Source organism: Microcebus murinus, chromosome 5, assembly GCF_040939455.1.
Source record: "Microcebus murinus isolate Inina chromosome 5, M.murinus_Inina_mat1.0, whole genome shotgun sequence".
NCBI lineage: Eukaryota > Metazoa > Chordata > Mammalia > Primates > Cheirogaleidae > Microcebus > Microcebus murinus.
This window is the reverse complement of record NC_134108.1, coordinates 31,933,625-31,960,984: the sequence shown is the minus strand read 5'-3', so window position 1 is coordinate 31,960,984 and position 27,360 is coordinate 31,933,625. Positions and strand designations below refer to the sequence as shown.

At 38.5% G+C, this 27,360-nt stretch overlaps 1 protein-coding gene across 5 annotated transcripts in view; it reads right to left on the bottom strand.

Moving 5' to 3' along the window:
* Positions 1–21,822, bottom strand: part of ARHGAP18 (Rho GTPase activating protein 18) — a 130,499-nt gene extending 108,677 nt beyond the window's left edge. For 2 of the 5 annotated variants that reach the window (XM_076002967.1, XM_012736574.3), the window contains exon 1: positions 12,189–12,400. In XM_076002967.1, the coding sequence (XP_075859082.1) occupies positions 12,189–12,301 (113 nt within the window). In that variant the 5' untranslated portion in view covers positions 12,302–12,400. Of the gene's footprint in view, positions 1–12,188; positions 12,402–21,735 lie in introns of those variants that run through there. The other 3 variants (XM_012736579.3, XM_076002966.1, XM_012736577.2) reach the window with 3 other exon arrangements.
* Between the last annotated feature and the right edge of the window lie 5,538 nt (positions 21,823–27,360).

The window sequence follows — 27,360 nt, the reverse complement described above, 5'->3', positions numbered from 1 at the left end:
TCCATAGCATAGGGGATGGGGAAATTGGTGAAAATTTGTTTCTCTAAATGACACTAAAATCTTAGCAATTAAGTGATCTGACAAAGGATCCCCATCATTTCTACAGACAAATAAAATTTATGTATTAAGTTCCCACAAAAAAAGTCCTAAGCTGAAGATACAAAATATTTTTAAAGAGCTATAAACATCTTAAAGTGCTATTAAAAAAGAAAAAAAACCCTTATTTACAGGAAATACACTTTTCCTCCTTATAGTTCAGAGAGTTGCCTAGTCACTTTTCTTTCTGCGAAGGAAGTGTGGCAAGAGGAGAATAGGGCTTAGTAATAGGTACAATAAAGCCAAAGTTTCTAAACAAGAAAGGAAGGAAATCCTACAGTGATGCTATTTATGTATGTGGAGGCTCAGTGATAGCAGTGCCTGCATGACTGCTAAATGTAACGATTGTACTGGGAGTACAAAAACCAAGTAACTCAAATACTGGCAATTAATTTTTACATAGCCTCTGGGATGTTTTCCATACATAATATGTGATCTCAAAAAATATTATGTACTCCAAAATACTACATCTGTGTCCAATAGTCCCTTAGAGTAAATATTATTGGATATAAACAAACAAGGGCTTTTGGCAACTTAGCTGCCAATAAATGAAGAGAACAGCTTAATTTATTATACTCAAGGATAACAGCTAGCTAACGTTTCACGAGAACTTACCATGTGCTAGACCTTGTCACGTTCTTTAAAAGGAGTACCTTATTTCTCAGTGCTCTACTCTTCCCAAATTCAAATTGGCACTCACGCCCAAAATCAAATCTGAATTTAGATCCTTTTTTAGAAAACATTTTTAAGAATCAAGCATAATTTTTTGGCAGAAAGAAAAGAAAAGGCTATATAATAAATTGTCTTACAAACAATAAAATCCCAATCCTTCCAAAATATCAAATATCAGTTCACAAATATAGTTGAGTCCTATTATATACAGGGCATTGCATCCATCTAGTGCCTAGGAAAAAGCAAAATTAACACCAGGCCCCTGCTCAAGGCATTTCTGTTCTTTATGAACAGAAAAATTCTCTAATATAAAGTTACCAAACAAAGCAAGGCAGAGGGAAAAATGCACATAGAATATGCACTTATATACTGATGGAGAATATTAAAGTCAAGCTCCAAGAGAGGGATTTTATACAAGATCAGTAGGCAATAAGGCATGAAAGGAAGGTAGGGCCAAATGTAGAAAGATTGGAATAATAACTAAGTAGCTTTTTGCCAAAAGTGGCCACCATCAACCCCTTCCCCTCCCTCTGTGTGCAGGTCATTCCCCCACTGAGAGTAGTAGCCTACTCCTCCACACTTTCTTTAAAAAAATTATTATTATTATTATTTATTATTTTAGAGACAGGATCTTTCTCTGTTGCCCAGGCTGGTGTGAGGTGGTGCAATCATAGCTCACTCACGGCAGCCTCAAACTCCTAAGCTCAAGTGATCCTTCTACCTCAGCCTCCTGAGTAGCTATGACGACAGGTGCATGTCACCATCCCCAGCTAATTTTTTGTTTTTAATTCTTTGTAGACATGAGGTCTCACTACGCTGCTCAGGCTGATCTCCAACTCCTGGCCTCAACCAATTCTCCTGCCTCAGCCTACCAGAGTGCTGGAATTACAGGCATGAGCCACCGCACCCAGCCTCTTCCATGCTCTTGAATTTGAGTTGGCCTATGATTAGCCGGACAATAGAATGAAGCCTAGTGACACTGAGTAACTTCTGAGGCTAGTCCCAAGAAGCCTGGTAAGGATCCACTTAGACTTCTTGGAATGCTTACTCTGGTGTAAGCTATCAAGAGTGTAAGAAGTCTGACTACCCTGACACTGCCATAGTCTGGGAGCTCAAGCTATGCCATACTATGAGGGAGCCCGAGCTAGCACAAGAAAGGGATAACCTACCAGCCCAGGCACCAAACAAGTACATATACGAAAAAGCCTTCGATGACCTCACCTCAGCCCATTGTGTTTCATGAACCCCCAAAAAGATTGTGATCCTTCAAAGTCATAAGAGAAAACTGTTCTTTCTAGCTCCTAAGTTTTGGGGTGGTAAGTTACATAGCAACAGATAACCGATAACCTTGTACATTAGGAAAAGAGTCACCAAACTGGTGACGCCGGGGTCATAGCCAACCTGCAGATGATTTTTTTTTTTTTTTTGGCTTTCTCAATATTTCTAAAATTCTAGCTAAAAATTCTAGGTAACATTTTCTACCAAAATTCAAATTTTTCTGAGGCCTGCACTTTCTAGTCACATCCACTGCACTCATTTATTATATTACCTGCCAGGCCTCTATTGATTCTTTAGTACATAAATTTTGCTCTTAAAAAAAACAGGGAACAAGGAATTAATACATTTATATAATTATCTGAATATATCCAGTGTGATGACAATGTACAATTACATTATAATTGAGAATAATTCAAGAGTTCTGTAATTCAAAAGAATTTTAGTCTGGAAATACTAAAGTATATATCTTCATTCTCAATAATAAATTAAAAACTAACAATCAATGATACAGCTTCAACTATATTAATTGAACAGAGAGAAATGAACAGGCATACACTTAGTAACTCTAGTAAAAACATTAATTATAGAATAAGTTGATCAAGTTACATGTCTCTAGACCACCTATAAATAGCCAGTCACTTTTAACTTCCAGTTGCCAACTTACTTTTTCTTACTCAAACCTAATCTCAATTACTCAGCAACAAATTCTTTTAAAATTTTATACCTCAAAAGAGAGAACCACGCCAAGGCTGCCTAAATATGATCTGAAGAAGTTGTTTTAAAATCCATTTGAATTTTATTGCAAGCTCCTTCAGAGCAGGAATTCTTATATTTATTTATTTTTTTCTAGGCTTATCATTTGTACCCAGTAAGGACCTTCACAGGACTTTAGTTGAAATACACATTAAATTTTTCGAAAAATAATTTAAAATTTAAGATAGTCCATATTTACATATCCTTAAAGAATGAGTTACTCAAATCTCTAAGTATGATTTTAATTTTATGCTTTTCTTCAAAAACATACAATTCCTATTATTTTCCTCAAATAGAGACGGCATTTGACAGTCACTAGCATTCAGAGATAAACCAGACCTCTACAGCCAAAACCACCAACATTTCAAATTATTTGTGTGAATTCCAAGAATTTTCTACAGAGTTCTAGTTTTACAGCAGCATGGTATTAAAGCATTTCTCATTTTACTGAATTAATTACATTATACAGTTCTAATCTGATTCAACTAGGATCATAAGAATGTATGTCAATTTTCACCTTCCTAAATCTTCCAAAATAAATGACAAATGTAGACAAGTATATAACCCCTAGCGGGAGATAGACACATGTTTAGAAGATGTTGGAAGGACATATTTATTGGGGTTTGCAAAGCTCCCATGTACTAGTAAGATAAAGTTAGAGGCAGCAAAAATCTAGCACTTTAACTTCTCAATTCACAAAGGCCCTGAGAGGCAACAGAGAACCACTGAATAGTAACCCCCTACACAGTTGAAGATTTTATCTGGGTTTGAAAAGTGTATTTCTAAACCTGTGGTTGAGAACTCAGGACACATTTTCCCATAGCAACAATGCTACAAACAAATAGCACTCTGAGTTTTCTGGCTACAAAAAGAAATCTATTAATCCATAAGAATTGGACAATTTACAGCTCTATGAAATTTAAGTATCATTTGTGTTGTTTTTGTCCTATGGAAAATTCTTTATGCATATCTAATTGGCATAAATCTCTACTCTCCCTCCAGTTCAACCTTTCTATATTTATTTCCACCTCCACCAAAAAAATTCCCAGTCTCTTAGAAGTGGAAGAAAAGCAGCCTGCCCTTGTGAACTATTTGTAAGCAGGAAATACTAAGTTGATAGAAACTTGAAATGCCGGAGCAGGGAGGGATGTAAGAAGAACTGTATAGAAGGACAAAATTTCCTAGCCTACAGCCTAGCACAGTAGGCATGGCATGCAAGCGAATTATCACGTAGACAGAGATGAAGAGAAAAAACTAAGAGTATGGTTTTCAAGTTTTTGCACTAAGTGGGAAGTGGGGGGATGGGGCCCAGGGCTCAATAGGAACTGGGTGAGGGAGACATGTCCCCCAGATCTGTGCTGTGGATATCATACCCTCAGCTTAGCCCTGCTCCATGAAACAGCACTTCTGGGTCATGAGATCAACAGTTGTTCATAAAGCACAGAAATATATTGTAAGTGCAAAAAAGTATAAAAATTAGTTTTTTCTCAAATACTTGCACTATAATGATACATCAGTACTTTTACCTGCAAGTACACAGAAAACCTAAAGTCAATTTGCTCTTTGAGGAACATGTGCAAATAACTTTTCCTTGCTTTACACTAGATGATTTTCCATCTTATGAAGAGAAACAAATGCTTTACAAATTTATATTCCCTCAAAATGAAGCATCAAAACTATTCAAAACAGTCACCTGGGCCTAACAAGAATTCAATACCTTTAAGCTTTCTTAAGATTCTTTTTTGATATTCACAGTAGTTAGTAAAAAATAATACGCCATGTTTTATTTAACTGACCCCATTATTGTTTTTAAAATAAACAAGTTATATTACCTGTCAATTAAAGTCAACATTATATTTCCTAAACCATGTACAAATTGATGTCAACAGTGCTTTCCAACACTATTATCAAATTAATTCACCAATGGGTAACCATGTCTAAGTGCTCTTCATCATCATAGAAATCATGTGGTACTTTCTGTCAAGCACTCTTGTAAGTATGTTACATATGTTAACTCATAATAACTCTTGAGTTAGGTATTATTATCCTCTGTTTGCAGAAGAAAAGGAAAAACTGAGGCCCTGAGACACGAAATAACCTAAGGTCACACAGCTCTTAAATGACAGAATCAGGACTTCAATTCAAGCAGTCTATCTCCAAAATCTGTGTATGTGATCACTACACCTCCTCCCTCTCACATGCATTCATTCATATTCATTCAAACTTTTATTAACTGCCTAGAATGAACCAAGCATTTTGCTAAAGCTTAGGTATAAAGAGACACACCCTAAAAAAAAAAAACCCCAAACAGGGAAAGTTTCCACCCTCAATAAACTTATGATTGAATATATAGCAAAAAAGTAAAATGCAAATTAAATTTAAAGGCTCAGTATGACAACTCTGATTAAGTAACATGTCCAGGGAAAATTCAAGATACTGTACTGAAAAGGAGTTAGTAATAATGCTCCTCATCTGTCCAACTTCTCAACATTCTCCAAAGCTACCCATTTGATCTTTATAATTAACTTTGTGAAGCAGGCAGAGCATTATTACACTGATTTCATAAATGAGCACACAAATAAATGTATTTTGTCCTCAGCATCTTAACAAAGATGCCGAGTCCTTTCCTTTGGAAGTCTGCCCTACCCACAGACCCTGCTTGTCTAAGAAAGACCCACAGAATGGCCAAATCATAAGCTGCCTCAGGATCTACTATGGCCTGTTCAAGAAGATTAACTGGACAAAGCTGATCCCTTCTAAAAATGTAAAATGAGAAAATAAAGAGATGGGTCAGTGAGCTGCTATAAGATGTAAGAGGACAGAAGGCAACAAGACCAGAGCATCCATCACTAGCCAACACGCTCAAGCTGCAATGATGAGATTATAAAGCCAGTGGGTAGAAAAGAGTAAGCGTCTCAAAGACAAAGCAAAAATGCCACAAGTGTCACCACATGACCAGTCGCTGAGGGCAGAAGGGAGGAGATGGTTTTTTCCCCTATGACCCAGATCCTTGTAATAAACCTCATTTCCCCTAGAGAAACTTAAGAGCTCTTTGCAGCCAAAGAGCAACTACCAAATGCATGTGTAAAGGAGATGAGATTTCAAACTCTTGCAACACAGAAATCCAGATACTTAATGAACTTGGGTATGGAAAAAGACTCCAGATGTGGTAACTGGCCATGTAGATCTCCATGGTTTCTGTTTATTTCTTGCAAAAAAAAGAGGATAAACTTGGCCAACTCAGAGCACAGACATGGAAGTCAAAAGAATGTGCTGTCAGAATGATCCAGATATCATCCCTTCTTGCTCCTCCTGCCCCAATCCACGCCTGACCCCATGACTCATCCCCACTCTCCTCAAATAACAAGACTTCTTATTCTCTGTCTCCTTTTATCAAAAGAAAAAACCATTAAATATCACACTGAATACACTTTTACAACAAACCATCCCCTCTGAAAGTATTCATATGAAATACAAGGTTTGGATTTGGACAGAAAGCACCTAAAGGAGTTCAGGAGAGAGACGTCATCATACCTGGTCTAGCAACAAACACCAAGCCAATGGGGTGATCACACTACTAACAACCTCCACTGAAATCAACTGCCAGGACCTCCAGTTCCTAACTGTCACGGTGATATCACAAGGACGATAAGGAGAAAGGCTTCTCAGGACTCCTGGACACAGCCAAATCAAGAAGAGGCAGGAGAGAGAAGACAGCCAAAGGGAGTGAGACCTCACGGATTCGTGAGCAAGGTACACAAGGAACTTCTACTTTGGCCAGGGGCAGCCTTGGCCTCTAGGATGCTAGGTTCTTTTTCTAATGCATGAGTGAGACTGACATTTACAGCTTTGCAAGGAATTAAGAAATAAAAGAAAAATAAAGATAATTTGTTCTGGTGGTTGGTCTGATTATTAAAAATGATCTAAGCCTAACTGCCACACAGTCCAACAGCAATCATGCATATCATTAAAAGCATCCATTGTCCTGAGTCCATTTTGCTTCGATACCGATAGAAGTACGATAAATACAAATAGAACTTACAATATTTTAAAAAATAAACTATAAATGAAAGCAAGCCTCACTCAGAAGAGACAAAGGTGCAGAGCGCAGTTGCACAGCAAAAGAAGTGGCAAAAGTGTCATGGAAAATAAGGCAAATTTTCAACAGGTTTTTTAAAGGAGGAGGTTGGTGGCTCTTGTGATTTCTTAATCCTTATATCTGAAAGGCATAAACCTAATAATAAGTTCCATAAAGATAACTTTAAACAGGCTCACAAAAATCACAGGTCTCCTCAATGAAGACAATCAAAAGGCAAATGTGACAGATCTCTAGATGAAGGTAAGAATTCCCCAGTCGGATACGGGCTGTGTCTTTTAACAATTCAAGAGAAAAACCATGTATAGGGCTTCTAAATCCCGGTAAAGAAAACAGGTCTTTACAAAGTACCCTTACGTCATGAAATTGAAGACAAGGTTGATCTAGAAAACAATTATCCCTATGGACAGGTTAAAATGCATTGGGTCACCAAATCCTATAAAATTAGAATGAGGAAAACTACCTTAAAAAGCTCAGGTTAAGAAAAATAAAAGGAAATGTTACTTCATGCATTACATTAACTGCATTATAAAAACTCATTACTATCCCTTTTTTCATAAAAAACTAACTTAATTTCAGAGAATATATAAAATTCAGAAGGAAAGAATGTTATTAATGGTATAGTATATAGGTTTTTAAAATGCTGTGCATATACATGTAAAAAATATGAACTAATCAAAAAAGACAATCATGTCCTTCTTAATACTTCTCTCAAAAAGATGTTTCCAAGTTGTAGTCCAAAACTCAGCTTCAGGTCTGGCCCAACCCCTCCCCCTTACACACCTCTGGAAGTTTTTCCTATTTCAATTCATGGCAACTCTATCCTTATCCTTATTCTTGCAATCCTTTTTAACTATTTTCATTTGCTTACACACTACAACTATCAGGAAATCCTACAGGTTCTACCTCCAAAAGACTTCACTGCCCACCCTGTTCACTACCAAAATGATCGAAACCCTGGCCCAAGCCACCACCACCTTAGGTTCTTGAGTAGTGTCACTGCTTCTACAGTCTATAATCAACAGGGCAGCCAGAGGGACCCTTTCAAAACTGCAATCTGCCCTCTTCTTCCAGTGCTCAAAACTTCCCTTCCATGGCTTCCCATCTTATTTCAAGCAAAAACCAAAGTCCTCAAATGCTCTGCAAGGCTATCAGCTTCCACCTTGTTTTCTCCTCCCTCCCTCCCCCTTAACCCGACCCTCCCGGCCAGGTAGGTCTCTTTGCTCTCTAGGTACTTGCTCTTGGACTTAATCTAGGATCACTGGCTTCTACACTCCCTATCTTCTCTCTGCCACAAAAGCTCTTCCCCTTACTCTTGCCCCCTGATTTCTGTGGGGCTCATCTCCCTCACCTGCCCTCACCTTTATTTTCTACTCCAGGCTCCCGCTCACCACACACAGGTGTTTGTTTTGTTCCCCATTACAGCCCCAGTACCTAGAGGATGCCTCCCACCCAGTAAGAGCTCAGTGATCATATGTGGGATGACAAAATGATTATGTTCATAGAATCAAGGCACAGGTGAAACTTGAACAAGTCGAGAACTGAGATAAGTACATGAACATGACAGCCCTCCCTGATTTGGCTTGCTGGGTAGTGGTAGCTCTCAAAGCAAAGGAGAGAAGCACCGAGGCAGAAGTGAGTCCTACTGCCAAATGAAGATCTACCCACATCCCATCTTGCCATAAACTCAACATCTGCAGACCTCAATGCCCATCCATGTCCCAAGACAGGCCTGCTATAGGCGACTGTTACTAGTTCAAATCATTAATGATGTTATGGATCAAAATGACATTTCCAAGGTCTTTCATGAAAACTTCAAAGGCCTAAACTGTCACATTATGGTTCATTTTCCAATATATCATCCTTAAGTTACGCACATGGAGCATGCCTGTATTTCTTAACACATGACAAAATGATATTTACGAAAATGCTTCTGAAATGAGAAAGAATATTCTATATGCTGCAAAGTTCAATATTTCTTTTCCTTTTGTTTACCTAGTGTTAAGTAGCAGCTAGCTATGAACCAGGCACTGTTCAATGGTTTGTATGTGGATTATTCCATTTAATTGTCCCAGTGAGCTGAATGCTATGATGAAGTTCAATTTACAGGTAGAGAGTTATGTAACTCCTCCAAGGCCACACTGCCAATGGGAGTTGAGATGCGACCCCAGGCAGGTTGGTGGTAGAGCTCAGTGTCACCACAGCGTAGTGCCTCTTGGTTCTTCCTTCCCAATAACAAGGACAAATGAGTCAACAAGACCTTACATGATGAGTGCCATACATTTATTCATGGAAGACATAAAAATACCTCATTCTTTGACTTATAGAGATAGTGAGGGTCAAGTGGTCCAATAAGAAAAAGTACCATTTAACATTAATATTAAAATATTAGTCAAAAGATGATACAAAGAAATCAGAATTTTTATTAAAATGATAGGAAAATCAAGAGAATAGACAAAATGTAGTATTCTTTGAAAAATTGCTTTTCAAAAGTAAATATTATGTGCCTGCTTGAAAAACAAGTCTTATAAATATAGCTACTCATAAAAAGTGGTTTCCTTTGGAAACATTTAACTGTGTACAAGTCAGCCCAAAAAACTAATGTTAGCATATTTCTTCAAATCCTGATGTTTTGAGGAGGAAACATTACAAAAGAAATGAAAACAGGATTCTATAAATATTTGAGAGGCTCTACCCAGGAGTGGGAGGAATTCCTTTATCTGGCATCCAATGCCTGTGTTCTGATAACAAGAGATAATGGAATGGAGGGAATTTTAGACTAACAGATCACTTAGAAAAATATTAATTCTCTAATATCGCAGGTTTTCAAAACACCAAAACAACAATTAAAAAAGGACTTGGTAAGGTTAGGCTAAAAAGCAAACACTTTCTATAAATATTCTAAGTCATATACGTAGCCCTTTATACTTTTGAAACGGCATTATTTATATATACAAGAGTTCATCTTACTGAACTGTTTGATTACACAGTTCATCAAAGTACATATTTTTTAAAGAGACAACTTTTAAATAGGAAAGAAGGAATGCAGTCCAATTGGGCCTCTATTTAAAAGTTTTAAGTTTTTGGAGAACTTTTTAAAATAGGCATCAACCATCAACTTTGTACATTGGAGCAGCTTCCCAATGCTTAAAACACCAGCTGACCCACCCAGCACCCAGCCAAAGCCAAAGTCATACCCACCCACCACCATTCCTTAGGTGGTCACTAGTGACCCCATCCCACCCTCAAACCCCTCCTCTTTCCATCCATTCCCACCCCATGCAATTCTAGTATCTCAGTCCTTCCAGGCTAAACAGGGTAACTCCCAAAGTAACAGTAAGCTTATCTGATTAATTATCCCGTGCTTAAGGGTAAAAGCCAATAAGCTCTATCCCTAATCTCTCCTTCTGTCTTTTCTCCCAACCCTCCCATCTTCCCCAGCCAATTTAAATAACAATCCCTAGGACTAATTCAGTGGTAGGAATTTGGTCGCATTCTGGAAAGGCAGTATGGCAGCCAGTGGGGGAGACATGTGGGAGGTGACCGGGAGCCGTGGCCCCACAGACAGCACTCGCTATGTGGGCAGCTGCCAACCCTGCCACCTTACTAGCTCTTGGTTCTGCTCCTGCACAGGTTGAGAATGACCTGTTCCTCTCTTGTTCTCTCAACCCACTCAAGGACAGGCCGTCCACAACAAGCTGCCAAACTGCAAACACGGGAGAAGGAGTCTCCAGAGCTGGATATGCAGCCAGCCGCAGGCAAAGGCTTAGAACCTTGCAACCACTTAACTAATCTCTGGGGTTTGAGTCCCCAAGGTAAAAACGAGAGGTTTGGAATCAAGGCCCCCAAGGTTCTACCCACTCTCACAATCCAGATCCAAGATTCAGCTTGGATCCCTGGGCCACACAAGCCTAAAAGTCACTGGAGAATTTGCTGAGCTTGTATAATTCTGACAATTTTGACTGTCCTGTGGAATCCAAGTATGGTCGGTATGGGGCTGGTGTCACAGGCTCCTTATTACTGAAAGATTATTAATACGTTACTGTTCACCAGAAAAAGACATGAGAATGCTTCATGATCTCTCACAAAAAATACTTAAAATCACAGAAAATAAAACGGTAAGACATCTAAAGCACAAGCAGCGAATTCCCTTTTATCTTTGGAAACAAATTCATTCAATGAAATACAGACTGCAGATGCTATGTGGGAAAAAATTTCTGGTCAGCTTGGGAGTCCAACACAGAGTATTACAACCATTCCTTTGATTTTTTTTCTCCCTCCCTCATATTTGGGGATTTTAAAACAAATGAAAGAAAGCATTATTTCAGCTTAAGGCATAGGCATAAGTCACGTAAAAACAAAGAAGGTTTTATTGCCACATTAAGCATCAAGGAGGAAATGTGCTTACTGATAACTAATTTTGTGTTCTAGGCTATTAGATTAGCATTTGCTTTTTGCAATCTTCTAGGCCAATATGTACAATTTATAATTAGACTGGAGGTAAAAAAAAAAATGTTCAGCTAGTTAGAAGGTCATTAAGAAGGGAAAAAAAAAAAGCCCTTGGAAAACAGTACAAAGTACACAGATAGGGAGAAAAGTACTTTTCTGCGCCTCAGTGGTCTATAGACGTTTGCCCTCCCTGCCTATAAAGTGATTTAACATTAACCACATTTCGTCTGGCAGCAGAGTACCATCTCCTGAGTAAAAACTCCTTTTCGAAAGCCTGAAAAAAAGAAAATCCACAAACACAAAAGAATGTGAAACATATTGCCACAGGCCAGTGTCTTGGGCTCTTTGCCTAAGAGGTTTGCTTTCAGTGAGAAGAGGGAAAAAAACACACACGCTCTAACAACAACAGCTTGTACAGTGAACAGCTCCCTGCTTTTGGCAGACTTTCCCAGCTCACAGTTCCAGTGGCAGTGCCTTGAGCCCATTCAAGAATTCCACCTCGTAAGACACGATTCAAAGATAGTTATTTGGTCTTTCAGCATTTAGCAAATGCACCTGCTAGGCACCTAGTCCGACAGCCATACAGCAGTCTCCCCAGCTCCTTCTTGTCCCTCTTCACCATTAATAACGTGGGTTATTTCACACTTGGACTGGATGAGATGAGAAGTACATTAAAAAAACGACACCAAACATTGCTGCTGCTGCTGCTGCCGTGAGGTTAGGTTCGGTTCGACGTGCAGAGGTAACTCCCTTCTCCCCGCTGCCAACTTCCCTGTCACTTTTTTCCTGGAGCAGGTAAGAGGGTTTTGTGTCTGTTTTCTGGCTTCCAACTGCCAGGGCTTACCTCGAGGCGGCTTCCTCCCCTGCCTTTGCATGGCTCCCCCCCACGGCCTGGTCCTTGCCGCTGGGGTGGTAGGCAGTTAGCACCACTCCCTGGGAACTGGAGAGCCAGCTCATGGTGAGAGAAGGGGCATAATTTCTGCGATCCTGACACAGAATCGGGGAAATAAGTTCCTGCCTCGCCCGGCAACTCGGCTCATTTGCATCGGCCGGCTCCGCCCCCCCGAGGCCGCGGCACACACAGGCGGGGCGGGGCCTCTCATTGAAGGACTTCCTGGCCGCCCAATCAGAAGCTGGGACTCGGAGCATTGTTTAGACTCGGGGCGATTCCAGGCTGGGCGGCCCTAGTTCAGGAGGGGAATGCTGGTTGCCCCCGTGCCCGAGTTATTCTGATCTGATTACACTGCCAGGATGTGCACTCAACTCATCAATGTAACTGCAAGCCGTGTCGGTTAGGAAATAATGAGTTGTTGCAGAGCCTTTTTTCCCCCCTTCCCAATTCCTGTTTCCATCTGATAATTTCTGCTACTTCATGTAACATGAGTAAGGGCATTTCTTAACCCCTTCGCGTTCAGCGTTAAAATGAACCGTAGTGAAAAACAATGAACCTGCAGCAAAACTGTGCGATACAGCCGACAAGAAGGGCTGTACCTCTCGTGTCAGGTTAAAAATGCCCTTATAAAAATTATCGTGTGCTCTGGAATGTCCTTTGCTTTCACATAAAAGCCAATGCCAGATATACCTTTTGTTTTATCGAAACCCTCTCCACTGCCCAAAACACACACATTTACCAATGCTCGGTTAAGTTTTATTGATGGGAATAAAAAAAAGTACCTACCATTTTTTGAACACCTGCTATAGGCCAGGCTCTGTGACAGGTGTTTTGCATGTATTACCTCATTCAACACTGTCTCAGTCACACACATACACCCCACCACCACCACCATCCCATCCCCCTCCACCACCCCACCTACCCCCCCACCCCCAACCACCCCAACTACCCCCCCATCACCGCCCACCCCCCCTCCCCACTCCCCACTCTGTACAACCTCCCCACACTCATACCTCTTGCAAGACAGGTATCATTATCATCTACATTTTATGTAGCACAAGGAAAGTAAGGGTGAGAAACATGTTAAGGAAGGTGACTAAGATAACACAGTTGCTAAATGCCCGAACTGGATTTGAACAGAATTCCAGACTAAATTCCATTCTTTTTCACCAGCAAGCTGTTCCTTGTTTTGTAGATTAAGAAACAAGCTCAAAAGTTACCAACACACACAAGAGACAGTTTGTGTTCTTTCTCCTCTAACAAATTCTTCTATATGCCTGGTAGTCTGAAGTTTTTTGTTGATCTTTATGATTTATTGGTCCACCTATCTAAAATTCCTCATAAGCAAGCTTTCACCATTCCATAAACAGTGTTTATACTTTCTCATTATTCATATTCGTGAAAAATAAGTAATCTGGCTCCTTCCTAGCCCATGACCTCAGCCACCTCTGGGCTCTATAATGAGGTATTAGCTCCAATCTCACAACATCTCTTTTAGCTCATCTTCTTGTCGCCTTGTCTAAATTATATTGCACCTTATTATCACTCCCCAGCACAGCTATACTGATGTCTCTCCTTGCTTCAAAACCTTCCCTGGCTCTCCACTGCCAACAGAGCCAGTTCTAAACTACTGAGCAGCACACTGGACTTTCCGGCTACCTTACCCATACAAGTCTTTCCATGTCATCTGCCAGACACCACTCCCTCAGGTCCCACTGTCATTCCTTTTTCTTCCTTCCACATCTAACTTAATTTTTCCACCTACTGGGCCTTCAGTGAATGGTGGAGGAAGAATTGAATGAATTTAAGTTGTCCTTTGAAACTCCAGTAAATTTTTATATTAAAATTGGTAATATTGGATAAGTGGTTACTTTGCACACACCAGAGCTAACCTATAATGAAATTTCACCAGTTCAGCCAAAAGGAAAACTGTATGAAGAGAGAAGCAAAAGGTGAGTAAGTTAGAGTATATGAGTTTTGTTTTTTTAATGTCCTTACATGGAAAAATGGTTAATGCCCCCACATTCACTCCTCTTTCTTTGTTGTTGTTATTGTTGGTTTTTTTGAGACAGGGTCTCACTATGTTGCCTGGGCTAGCCTTGAACTCCTGGACTCAAGAGATCCTCCATGTAGCTGAGACTACAGGCAACTGGCTACACCACTCTTTTCTTATATAGATGTCCTGAAATGCAAAAATATGGGAATCACTACCTTATACAATTATGGGTGGTAGTCATTACACTCTATCTGTTGGAAATTCTTTTCTTCCCTGTTTTCCTCTCCACCCCAACCCTCCCTTTTCCTTACTGGACCTCCTCTTTTAATCTTCTTCCTTTATTTCTTTTCTATAGGTTTCCTCATTCCTTTGCTCTATCTTCAGTCTGTCTTTGTTGTGCACACATACTTGTAGCCATGGGCACTGCCAACTCTCACGAGACAATTTGTGATAAAGAGAGATTTTGTCCAGTTGTAACCAAAACAATGATTATGTTATATTTTTGCCTAATTATAGTCTCTTCATTTAACAACAGATAAATCACAACGTACAAGTTGAAATATAACTATTTTACACATTCAAAATAATATTTGGGTTCACAATAACAATGCTTTTTAATTTCTGTGAGGCAGAAAATAAAATGTGATACAAATTGATTTACATAGCTTAGTACATAAAATTTAAATCCTACTACTCTAATTTTCAAGTACATGGAAATCCACGGGGCTCCTCCTCTCCCCTCACTGAGCCTTGTTTTTACTGGTCTGACGTATCGCCCATTACAGGCAGAGAGCTGGTAGGACTGTGGCCTGGTGTTCATAGCCTCAGATACAGACTCAAGTAGATGAAAAATGGTTTTCAGAATTTTCTCATGTCACCAAGGAAGCACATCTAAGTACAAATATGGGCCCTGAAAAGACTTTTTATTTCACACCCTAAACTTTAGCTAGGGTCTATCCCTTATACCATATTACCTTTCGCAGAGAGAAATATATCATGAAAAACAAAAACAAAACACACTCTTTTAGGCCGGGGCGCGGTGGCTCACTCCTGTAATCCTAGCACTCTGGGAGGCCGAGGCAGGTGGATCCCTCAAGGTCAGGAGTTCGAAACCAGCCTGAGTGAGATCCCTTCTCTACTAAAAATAGAAAGAAACTAATTGACCAACTAAAAAAATGTATATACAAAAAATTAGCCAGGCATGGTAGCACATGCCTGTAGTCCCAGCTACTTGGGAGGCTGAGGCAGTAGGATCGCTTGTGCCCAGGAGATTGAGGTTGCTATGAGCTAGGCTGACGCCACAGCACTCACTCTAGCCTAAGCAACAAAGTGAGACTCTGTCTCAAAAAAAAAAAAAAAAACACAAAAAAACACTCTTTTATTCCCTTCCACAAGCATTTTACACACACACTAAGAACCTTATGTCCTGGCTGGGCGCGGTGGCTCACGCCTGTAATCCTAGCTCTTGGGAGGCCGAGGCGGGCGGATTGCTCAAGGTCAGGAGTTCAAAACCAGCCTGAGCAAGAGCGAGACCCCGTCTCTACTATAAATAGAAAGAAATTAATTGGCCAATTGATATATATATAAAAAATTAGCCGGGCATGGTGGCGCATGCCTGTAGTCCCAGCTACTCGGGAGGCTGAGGCAGAAGGATCGCTCGAGCCCAGGAGTTTGAGGTTGCTGTGAGCTAGGCTGACGCCATGGCACTCACTCTAGCCTGGACAACAAAGGGAGACTCTGTCTCAAAAAAAAAAAAAGAACCTTATGTCCTTGAAGATGTTAATATTCCAAGCTATTGAGTGCATGCCAAACATTTTCCTTTATAAAACATCTTACAAAGTAATTAACAACATCAAGACAGTTTAAACATTCATTTCATTCATTTCTTTTAGATGGGGTATACTGACAATGACACAGGAAGGAAAAAGGAAGTATAATTTATGTACCCAAATAGGTTATTGAAAATAGGGTAAAGATAGTACTGTAGCCTCTGACAATTTGATACTCATGTTCAAAATTAATGAAAAATTTTTTCATAGGTTCAGTGCTAATAGTAGCAAATAGTTTATTAACTGGTTTCATATTTCGATTTAGAAGCCTATGTAGTAATGTGGAATTGTATTTGAAGGATTCTAAAATTGGAATGGAATCAACATATAATTTATCAAAATTTTTCTCAATTTCTCTTTAATAGGAATTAACTAAGAAGAACATGCACACTCAAACAAGCACTATAAAATGATCAAAAGCCTATATAGGGACACAAAGTCATGTGGAAAATGACTTCCAAATGGCAAAGTTAAACCCAATTTACAACAATATAAGAAGAATTTGAATAAATTAACCATCAACTGTAGTTAAAATTTTACATAGGTGATAAAGCCTAGATTTATAAAGTAGCATTGACTAATGAGGAGGGTGTGTTTTAACATCCCCTACCTGAAGTTTTATCAGGGATTGGTACGAATAATTCCTGTGAGTTTGCAAGGTAGCCAACTCTGTGCTGGAGTACTACAACTAAAAATTATTTGATATACAGAATCTCAACCTATTTCCTTGGAAATTACACTCATTGTTACTAATATGGCCTCTGAAGCAAAGAGGGATAAGCTTTTTTCCCTCTCTCTGGACAGCTCTAAAAATTTCTGCATTATTCTCAAAGTTATTTTCTTAACTATTCCTCCAGGGAGAAAATACTAGCCATGCCTGAGATAATTTGTAACTGCTATTGCCAGAAGCTAATTTAGGCTTTCTGGCAAACATTTAGAAAAGATCTTTCTTACAGCTAAAGAGCTATTACCAATAAATAGTAATAGCTAATAACTGAGTACTTACTCTTTCCTTGACATGTTACACATGGTCTCTCATTTAGTCATCACAACAACCCATAAGAGATGGAAATTACTAACAGAATTATGCCCACTTTAGACATGAGGAATTAGAGGTCACCCAGCTAGGAGTGGGCAGAACCAGGACAGGTAAACCTAGGTCTATGTGACCATCAAGCGTGAGATCTCAAACATTAAAGGTTACAACTGTCCTGGGACTGACACTATTTCATTTATGAAAAGCACCATACAAATAACTAACAAAGTAAAATAATCTATAGCCAATCTGAAGTCTTTAACCAAAGACTGAATGGAATAAAATGGAATATTGACATGAATGCAACGACATGGAGATTTACATTTAGATAGGCACAAACACATTATGTAGTTTCTTTTCTGGCACTTTGAAATGTGTTTTGTTGTTGTTGTTGTTGTTGTTTTAAATTAGAGATGAGGGTCTATATTGCCCAGGCTGGCGTGCAGTGGTTCTTCATAGGCGTGACTATAGTGTCTTCAAATTCCTGGCCTCAAGCAATCATCAGGCCTCACTCAGGCTTCCAAGCAGCTGTGACTACAGGGCACCACCGCATCCTGAAACTTGTTTTCTATTTCTAATTGCTGGGGTAGCATGGCATGGTATACATACCACTCTAAAAAGTAGTGTGTATACTATACATAGTATACATCATTATGCCATCGTATCTAAAATTGTTTCCACTGATAGAAATGAAAGAAAAGCACTCCATTATGGTTATGAGCATTCTTTTTTCTTTCTTGTCTTTTTTTTTTTTGTCTCTTCTTCTTTTCTGAGACAGGGTCATGCTCTATCGCCAAGGCTGGTGCAGTGGCAAGGCCATAGCTTACTGTAGCCCCCAACTCCTGGGCTCTAGTAATTCTCCCACCTCGGCCTCCCAAAGCACTGAGATTATAGTGTGAGCCACCAAGCTCAGCCTTCTCTTTTTTTAATATCAGACAGATTAGATTTGTAGACTTCAAAGTCTATAGAATTTGTTAGCTGTGGGGCTTTGGAAAGGGCCTGTGCAAGAACAGGACACTGAAGGTTCAACTTCGTTTAACTTCACAGTAAATCCACCCCTTACAGCAAAACTAGCCTAAACTGGAAATACTCCAAGAAAAGAAAGTGCAATGACCCTAACTTTTCCTTTGCTTTTCTCTTCTTTGCTGAATAACAGTGAGATTCATGCTGCAAACGCATGAAGTCAGGAAGGATGAAGTACATTCTGGCGGCTGGTATATTCCAGAAAACTAGAGTTTTGCTTATGAATAAAGGCTCAATGGGAAAAGCCTGGGATTGTATCTTATATTTGCCCAAACACAAAAGCATTGGCCAGAAGTAGATTACAAAGGATGCTTAGCTTTTTGGCATGTAAAAGAACCCACTATTATTGGAGATGACTTATGAAGCTGCATATCTAAGGAAAGGGATGAGGTGGTTTGTGGCTTGGAGAAAAAAGAAAAAAGGATGTTTCTCTTTGTAAAAAATCTTGCTATGTTTCTATTTGTAAAAAATCATGATTATCCACTTTAAAATGAATGCAGTTCTTCTAAAGTTTTAGAGTAGTTATCCTATTTTTCATGATACTTGATAAAACTGCACAGACAAATGCCATCAAAGAAGAATTTCTATTTTTGTGAGCCCTTTGGGAAGTTTCTAATGCTAGAAATGTCATCAAAAATGGTGAAGCCAAAAATTTTCCTGGGAAAAAACTAATCCTAGTACTCTACTGACAGATGGAGCACCCTCAAATGTTCAACAGCACACTGATTTTACTTCTCCAGTAAAGAAATTACATTCACATGTCATAATGGATCTGTGTTCTCTACAAATACACTGGTGGCAAAAACAACTATAATGTTTTTGGGCTATGTCAGCTGTCAACCTCATCACAGCTAGAGCCTTTGTCACTGACTTATCAAAATGGGGTTATCAAGAAATAATAAAAATATATATATTAGTATCCTTTTTTATGACACAGAGCTTTACTAGTTTTCTATAGTATGTCTAGATAGGTTTGTTCGTACTTCATGGAGAAGTTGCAATTTTTAAAAGGAAAGAAAAGCCCACCCTTCAAGATAATTTCAAAAAGGAATTTACTGAAGGAGGGGTTTGGCTTGTTTAACAGTAATTTTTTCTGATCATTTGAATGAGTCAATTTTTTCATTTTTAAAGATACAGAACAAGAAGAGTTGCTTTACACAAGCAGCCACCATACCAGCAGAGGTAAGCAAATGAAATACTAGATACATTTTTAATGCCACAATTGAATGCTGATATAGAAAGAGACAATACCTTCTCAATGTCTCTGCAAGCAAATATCTCAGGAAGGTGAATATAACTGTTTCAAGTTTGCTTCTACTCAAATGTAGGATAGCAGCTGTCACATAGGCTCATCCATGTTTAGCAGAGCAAGTTACATAAATTCTAACTTCCTCTGCTGCTACAGACCTCTGAGAATCAGGGTTTTCAGGAATTACCAAAATGAATTGTATATCAAAGAAAATATATGCATTATTTTGTGGGAAAATAGCCTTTCTATTAAACTTTATTTTGGGAAGAATTTATTTTGTCTCTTGTTTGACCATTAGGATTTTTTGTTTTCTGGAAATAATCATTAATATTTTTTTCATGTAAGACATCCTTCTTGGTTAAAAAAAAAAAAAAAAAATTGATACCACATTCCCTGAATTCTAAGAAACAGATTTTAACATTTTTTAAATTAGGATATACCCTGAAATATTATTTGATATAGAGGCAAGACTTTTATTTCTGAAAATCTATTAACTTGACTCATCTTAAAATTAATAGCAAACTAGAATAAGAAAATATTCTGTCTCTGCAAAATTTTAGTATAATGTACTTACTCCATTGGGTGTAATGTATTTGCTTCATTGGTTATATATTTTTCTCTATGAAAGAATACATTTCCAGTAAAACAAGTGAATTATATTCAAAATTTTGAGTATAATTATTTACATTGATTGTTTTTGAGCCAAGATCTGTAAGTTTCAACAGATTCTCACTGTGCCTCTAGAAAAAAATGAAGAATCATTGTTCTAGATATTACCATAAAGGATTTCTACCCCCAAGTGCCACATACCTCACTCCAATTGAGAAAAATTTCCTCATACATTAATAATATCCTAGCACCAAAATGGTTTGTGCTCCTGAAATATACCCTGAAAATAGCTAGAAAGGTTATTTTCCTTCATTCTGTTTAATAATTTGGCTAATTTGTTACAGAGGCTCAAAGAACAACACAGCTATAATCACAAGGATCTTGGCTTCTAAAATTTTAAAACAGACAGACTTGAAATTATAGGGTTGAGATTGTCCAAAGTTTATCTATATGTAGTCCAAACTGTGTCGTTTATTGACACAGCTAAGGAAAGAAAGGTTAGGCAACAGCTGGTCAGGCAAATGGTTATGGAGTCAAGACTGTAAGATTTGAGGAAAACTCCATATCGTGGCACCAAAATACTTTCTTGCAGTATAAACTGCTCAAGTTCAGAGACGGCCTCAATATACAGTCCCTGGCTCAGCCAAAGTATCTATGATGAGAACTGATGTCAAACTCTTACAAATCATTCCTAAATAATGTCTTCAAAAATTTCTATTCCACCCCCTACTCCAATAACCCCACCAAAAAAAAAGAACCTGAAGGTTGTCCATAATTCAAGCAGTGAAAAAAAGATTGAATTCCACTACAGAGAGTAAAAAATATATTATTTTCCATTAACCTGTCTTCCCAGTAACTATATTTCATCTTTGTATTTTTCTTTAAATATTTCATCTTTGTATTTTTCTTTAAAAGTATGTAAGATATATATTTTTCCTCTCCCAATAACAAAATTACATTTTTAATACCACATATGTCACATTGCTACAGGTAAAGATCAATAAGTAACAATAAACATAATAAAATTCCATCTAGTTGTCATCCTTCCAAGCATGTCACAATACATTTTCTGCATACAGCAAACACCCCCAAACACTGTAGACTACATACATTCATAAAGAATAGTTTTTATCACAAGCTGGCATGAGAGAGAAGAAAAAGGAGGAAAAGAAGTGCCTTGGTATGACAAAAGTAGATTATTCTTTCAGAGTTTTTATAAACATGTTACATCATATTGCCTCTTCCTCTTAAACAGAAGTAGTTTTTAAAATTTTTCCAGAAGGTGAATATAACCTTCCAAGTCTTTGAGTTTAAATCATACTCTATGATGTTCTGGGAAATTTATATCACTATAAATTATCAAGGATTCAAATCAAGGCAATAGAGCCATATTTTTGGTCCCAAAAATGAGACATACATCAGAATTTTCCTTACCCTAAGTCTGCCCGACTCAAAAGTAATACCATCTTAACCTTGCAAAGATCATCAAAATAAAGCTGTGCTGAGCAAATGAATATATCACTTGGAGAAAACAAAGTGAAATGGGCAGAGCCCTCTACGATTTCTTTCGAGAGAGACTACCTTTACAGTATTCAGTACAGTCTATTGGGAACATTCATGTATTAAAAGAATATAAAAAGAAATTCAGTAGAGTTACCATCAAACATAAAAAAGACTTTTTCAAAGGTCCAGAGTAAAAATTCGACCATCTTAACGTGAATGAGAAGCACAAAATGAGCCTGTCTGTGGCTCCTTACCTGAGCTAAGAGCAGGTATGAAGGCCCCATCGATGGCCTCCTCCTCGACGTGCTTTGAGAAGGACAGGCAAGTCTGCCCCTAAAGCAAAATATTTCCCCATCAGCCCATGGTCCCACCCTTCAAGTCACAGATGGATTGATACTTAACAGCACAGGCTCACTTCGGACAAATACCGGAGAGAGATATAGATAACTCAGACACAACAACACAGCCCCCAGGAGTTTATTTTCGGTTAAGACGGGCAAACGTGTATATCTATTTATCAAAGCAAACATTATACCATAAATGCAAAAAATAAATAAAAGTATACTCCACTGCCAAGCGAACTAAAAAGAGGTAATTCCAAGATCTATTAAGGTTTCAAGGGAAAAGGTACAATTAAAGTAGCATTCGTATGTGATTTCCCCACAAGCTTTCTGTGTTAAACATTTGCAATTTTAGACCTAGAGAAAATGCTAGTAAACACAAACCAAGTACTAACAGCATATTAGGCCTTGAAGTAGGGCGGGTAGAGCAGGGCTTTCCACAGGGAAAGGGGAACAAAAGAAGCAACTAAGGCCACTGCTGACACACAGTCAAGGCGTGGTCACAGTCGAAGCGCTGTGAGCTATGCAGGATGGGAGGCGGGACAGGGAGATTCAGCATAGAAATACCTAAATTTGTACTAGATGTTTAGGGACATCGAAAGGCCTTGCAAGTATTTCATCTATATTCCACAGCAGTGGGGAATAATCCAAGGTGACCGAGCAAGACGGTAACATAATCAGATCTGCAGAAAGAGAAAACACTATGACAGCTGTGAATAAATGGCCATGGACAGGAGAAGACAGAGAAGAGAGCTCAGTTAGGTCGCCACTACAGTGGAGTCTGAGAGTTAGGAGGATGTTATGACGGCTGCCCGTGCTACGCACAGCGGGCACAATGCAGAGATATATGCAGAGAGAGCATCTTCAGGACCGGGTAGATACATGGAAGTAGGAATGGAAGAAGGAGTCCAAAATTACCCCATGATTTCTAATCTAGATGAATGGAGATGTCTAAGAAATGGTTAGAAGTCAGGTCCTATGACCCCACATGGGAATGTTTCAGGCAACACACAGTTTTGAAGTACGTGGTAGCAGATGGAAGTTTCATTCAAAACATCAATGAAAAATTTTAAATCAAGGTAAAGGGTTAAGAGGGGAGAAGAAAGGTCAGAAAGGTAAACTTGGCATCTGTCAAGTTTCAGGCACTTGCTAGGCCGTTTAAAATATTTTTTCTCTCTTAATCCCCCATTTGACACAGAGGGAGGCTAAAGCTTTCAGATGTACCCATGACTTGGGCAATATGGAACAGCCAACCTTTGGCAGAGCCTGGAAGCAGGCCAGGCTCTCTCAGAAGCCCAACTGTAACTTCCAATAACAGGCACCCATGTCATATTTATTTAGGTTTGATGTTATTTTTTATTACTGAAATGTCTATGTCTTTGTTACTTGATCCATTTGCAGCCTAATTAAAAATGTGGTTACTGAATAGAAAAAAAAAAAAAAGCAATTCTAAAGCTAAAAAAAAAAAAAAAGGGTAAAAAACTTCATGATTGAATATTTTCTGGCTAGACGAGGAAATATAAAAGCAATTTCCACAGCACTTACCAGTGATTCCGCCTTGGATGTTCATGGCCTGAAGGTCTAATATCCACTGTCTATTGCTCTATCACAGTATAACCCTGATAACTTTCTTTTAGGTTTGCACCAAGCTCTGAGGTTTTAGTATTGATCTTTAGTTTTCAATCCATCCTCATAGCTTTGTTCTGTCCAAGCAAAAAAATAGTATGAATTGATTTATGAATCACAGAGGTTTTTTTTAACATGTGGTTTATACTATCTTGAACCAATTTTCTGTGAACAATGAGAGAAAGGAAAACATCTGCTCCCAAAAATGCTAGGCCAGGTGATATAATATCCTTTTCCCTCTTCCTTTTCCTCTTCTTTAAATAGAGGCCCATCCTTGTTTACAGGATGAGGGCAAGAGGTAAAATCCTTTCCAAAAAGGATGTAGTGTATGATATTGTTATTAAGTTATTGTGTAAAACTGTTACATTGGCTACCCAAGGAGATTTATCAACAAAAGATAGCTCAGCTCTCACCTGTATCAACAGTCACCTGTAAGAAGCCTAATGGAACATTGGGGAATACTAGAAAATCAAAGGCTCTAGGGAGGTTTCTCTCTTAATTCATTTGTGCCACTAAGCCTCTATCTCTGAACCTGTAAAATGGAAATGATATGTTCCTACCTAGCGGGGCTGTTGAAAGGTACAAATAAGCTGGTTAAAGAGCCAAAGAGAAAAAAGGAACAAGTGTTCACTGGATTTTGTTCATTGAATGTTTACCCAGGGCAAAACCCTAATATGAATGCTTTTTTCCTATCAGACAGATGAGAAGACTAAAACTCAGAGATTAAAATCAGGGCAAGCTCTTTGGGAGGCCAAGGCTATAGGATCGCTTGAAGCCAGTAGTTTAAGACCAGCTTGGACAACATATCAAGACCCCATCTCTAGAAAAAATTTTTAAAAAATGAAAAACAGCTGGGTGTGGTGGTGCATGCCTGTAGTCCCAGCTACTCAGAAGGCTGAGGACAGAGCATCATTGGAGCTCAGGAGTTTGAGGCTGCAACTACAGTCCATTCTGGGCAACACAGTGAGACCCTGTCTCTTAAAAAAAAATTCATTTGATACAAAAATCCGTGCTTTTCCCACTATTTTATTCTGTGTATAAAGTACCATATGCATTATTAAGGTAAGTTTAGTCTTATTATTGTAGTTAACCAAATCTAAAAAACCTATCCTTGTTAGCCCCCCCCCCATTCATCATTTTGCAAACCACTGGTAAGGAAAAACATTGCCAATAATATTATCAACACCACCAATTGTAAGTTGTACCCCAATTTCAGAGAGATTCAAATATGAATGAAACAAGTATCAATTAAATACATAAATTGAATGACCAAACAGAAGCAATTTTTTAATTTTATCAAAAAGTTACAAATTTGGTTCTTTTAAGCCTTACCATGTATTTCAAATCTTTAATAAACGATACTGCTAGAGTCATTTATTCAGACATTTCAGACAATAATTTATACATTTATTTAACTACTATGTGTGTAGCACTGTCTCTGCCTTCAAGGATGACAGACATGTTACCAGAAAATATAACCAAGTGCTCCAGGTATGAGAGCAAAAAACTGCAAAGGTAAGAGTGTGCATAGAGTAGTTAATTCTTTCAGGGACAGAACAAGCTGTCAATCTTTTCATGAACACAAAAGTTAGTTGTAGGCAGTTACTTACCTCCTCCTCATCTTTATTACTCACAAATAACTTCAAATGCAAAGCACCCATTTTAATATGAAAGCCCCTATACTGGATTTATCTGTTCATCCTTCCTCATTAAGAAGCCTCATCACCTTTCAGAGTGGCACAGACATCTTTGTAATGGGGTGATGGGTTATTGGAACCTGCCCAGGCCTGGATTCCTCCCGACTTTGCATGTCACCACCTGTACCGGTCATGTTCCTTGGCTTGGTTTTCGGGGCCCTGGACAGATTCTGGGACTGCCCCTTGGCTGACCCACATTTTAGTGTTTTTACTAAAATGGTCTGGCTGGGACAAATTTCTGTGTTTTCTAGGAGCACACATGAAGCCCTGAAGAAGCCCTAGAGACTGCCTGATATGCCCTGGATCACTTGGCAAGGACTCCATTTACTTCCTTCAAGATTTGTTTTGTACCAGCTAATGCATTTATTACAGCCTAACAGATTTCTGGTAGAAACACAGTCATTCATTTCTGAATATCAAAGCTGCTTACTTGTCTCATTAATCAATGTAGCAAACTTTAACTTAATTAATAAAAGAAGAGAATCCCTAACTACCTTTTCAAAGTTGTGAATTTTCTCTTAACTCTCCATTTCCTGGATTAATGTAAGTAAGGGTCACTAAATTGGCCCTAAAATATCACCCATATCATAAATATTAATTCATTTATTTATTGCTGTAGGAAGATGTGTTCCTTGCCTACTTATCAGTTTACTAATTAATTCAGCAAATACTCCTGGCATGCACCTTCTAGTGAAAGGCATTGTATTAGCTCGCAGTAATATATTGAAGATAAAATATGGAACTTGCAAAAAGCTAGAGGGCCCAAATTCTTAAATCCCCCAATTGAAAAAAATGTGCATTTATTAAAATGTCAATTATATTCTACTCAGTGCTATTTTTCATTTCTGTTATCTCAAATAATTTCCACTTCTTTGCCTCTGTTTGATAAATGAGGTGAAAGAATAGTCAGAAAGATTACGCAATTTACCAAAGATAGAGGCAGCAGGGCTTGGATTTGAACCCAGGTCTCTTGACTCTATCATTCATTTGATCTTTTTACTAAAGCATGCTGTCCTGACATCTATTCAGAAAGAGGTATTATGGTGGAATTAGAAGTTCTAGGCTCAGGCAGATTTATGTTGTGCTAGTGTGAGCATTGTTATGTTATTAATGAAACCTTAGAGCACAACTTACTAGCAGCTAGAGCAACTGTATTTTTAATATTAATTAATATTTTAATATAAGTAGACAAGATATCCTCATGCTTATTTACATTTCATAAAGAAAATACCATGGATCTGTATTTTAATCATACAAATGCTCCATACATTTTCTCTGTAGGAAGCTAGTTTTGTTTTTTTAAGGGAAACATTAAGCTGCTAATATTTCTCAGACTTAAAGTATGTGTTAAAGTTATAATGTTGTCACCTCATTATAATGAATTGCAGGTCTATTCCAAAGATGACCATTCTTACATGGAGATAACACTTGTTCCCAATAACTAAATCCCCATGGATCCGAGTCAGCTATGTTGCTGATGTCTTGCTCACTTTCCTTCTCTCTTTGTTACTCTGTCCCACCATAAGAGGGGGTAGGTGAGGCTGTTCTTTTAGGTATTTTAGTTAAATGTAATACTGCTAAAATACATACATGGCCTCGCCTTTTTGAAAAAGGGAAAGCTTTTATTTCTCATGGAGAAAAACTAATTATTAATTTAGATCTCGGACATCCTCTAGAAAGGTCTGATTATTGAAGTATGAGTAACACGTCAATGTATAATAATTTGACCTATACTGTGTTCCCATGGAATATGTCTGGCCCCCTATTCCACCACTATGGGGTGGAATATTCCACCACTATTCCATCACGTTATCCTGGAGTTACTTATATTTCTGACAACCCCCTCTCCTTTATACACACACACACAAACACACTCCATGGGACCATATACTCCTTGAGGGCAGGAAGTTCCAACCATCTCCCTACTCCCAATATATCAGCCGGGACATGGTCATTCATTGGTATTTATTGACCAAATATGCTGCAGTGCCACTCATCTGGCCAGGGACACAAGTAAATGCCTCAAGAGCCCTGCTCCCCCACAAAGTAGACAAGTCAGTGTAAACCCAAAGAACAGTATAATAGAGAAATGAATTAGTTCTGGATCCCTGCTAGAATAGTTTTTTGGCTGATAAGATAAAATGCTGGAAGTCTGTGGCAAGAATAAGCTGTTGTACTGAATCAGTCATTGTTCATACAACCCTATATCACCTGT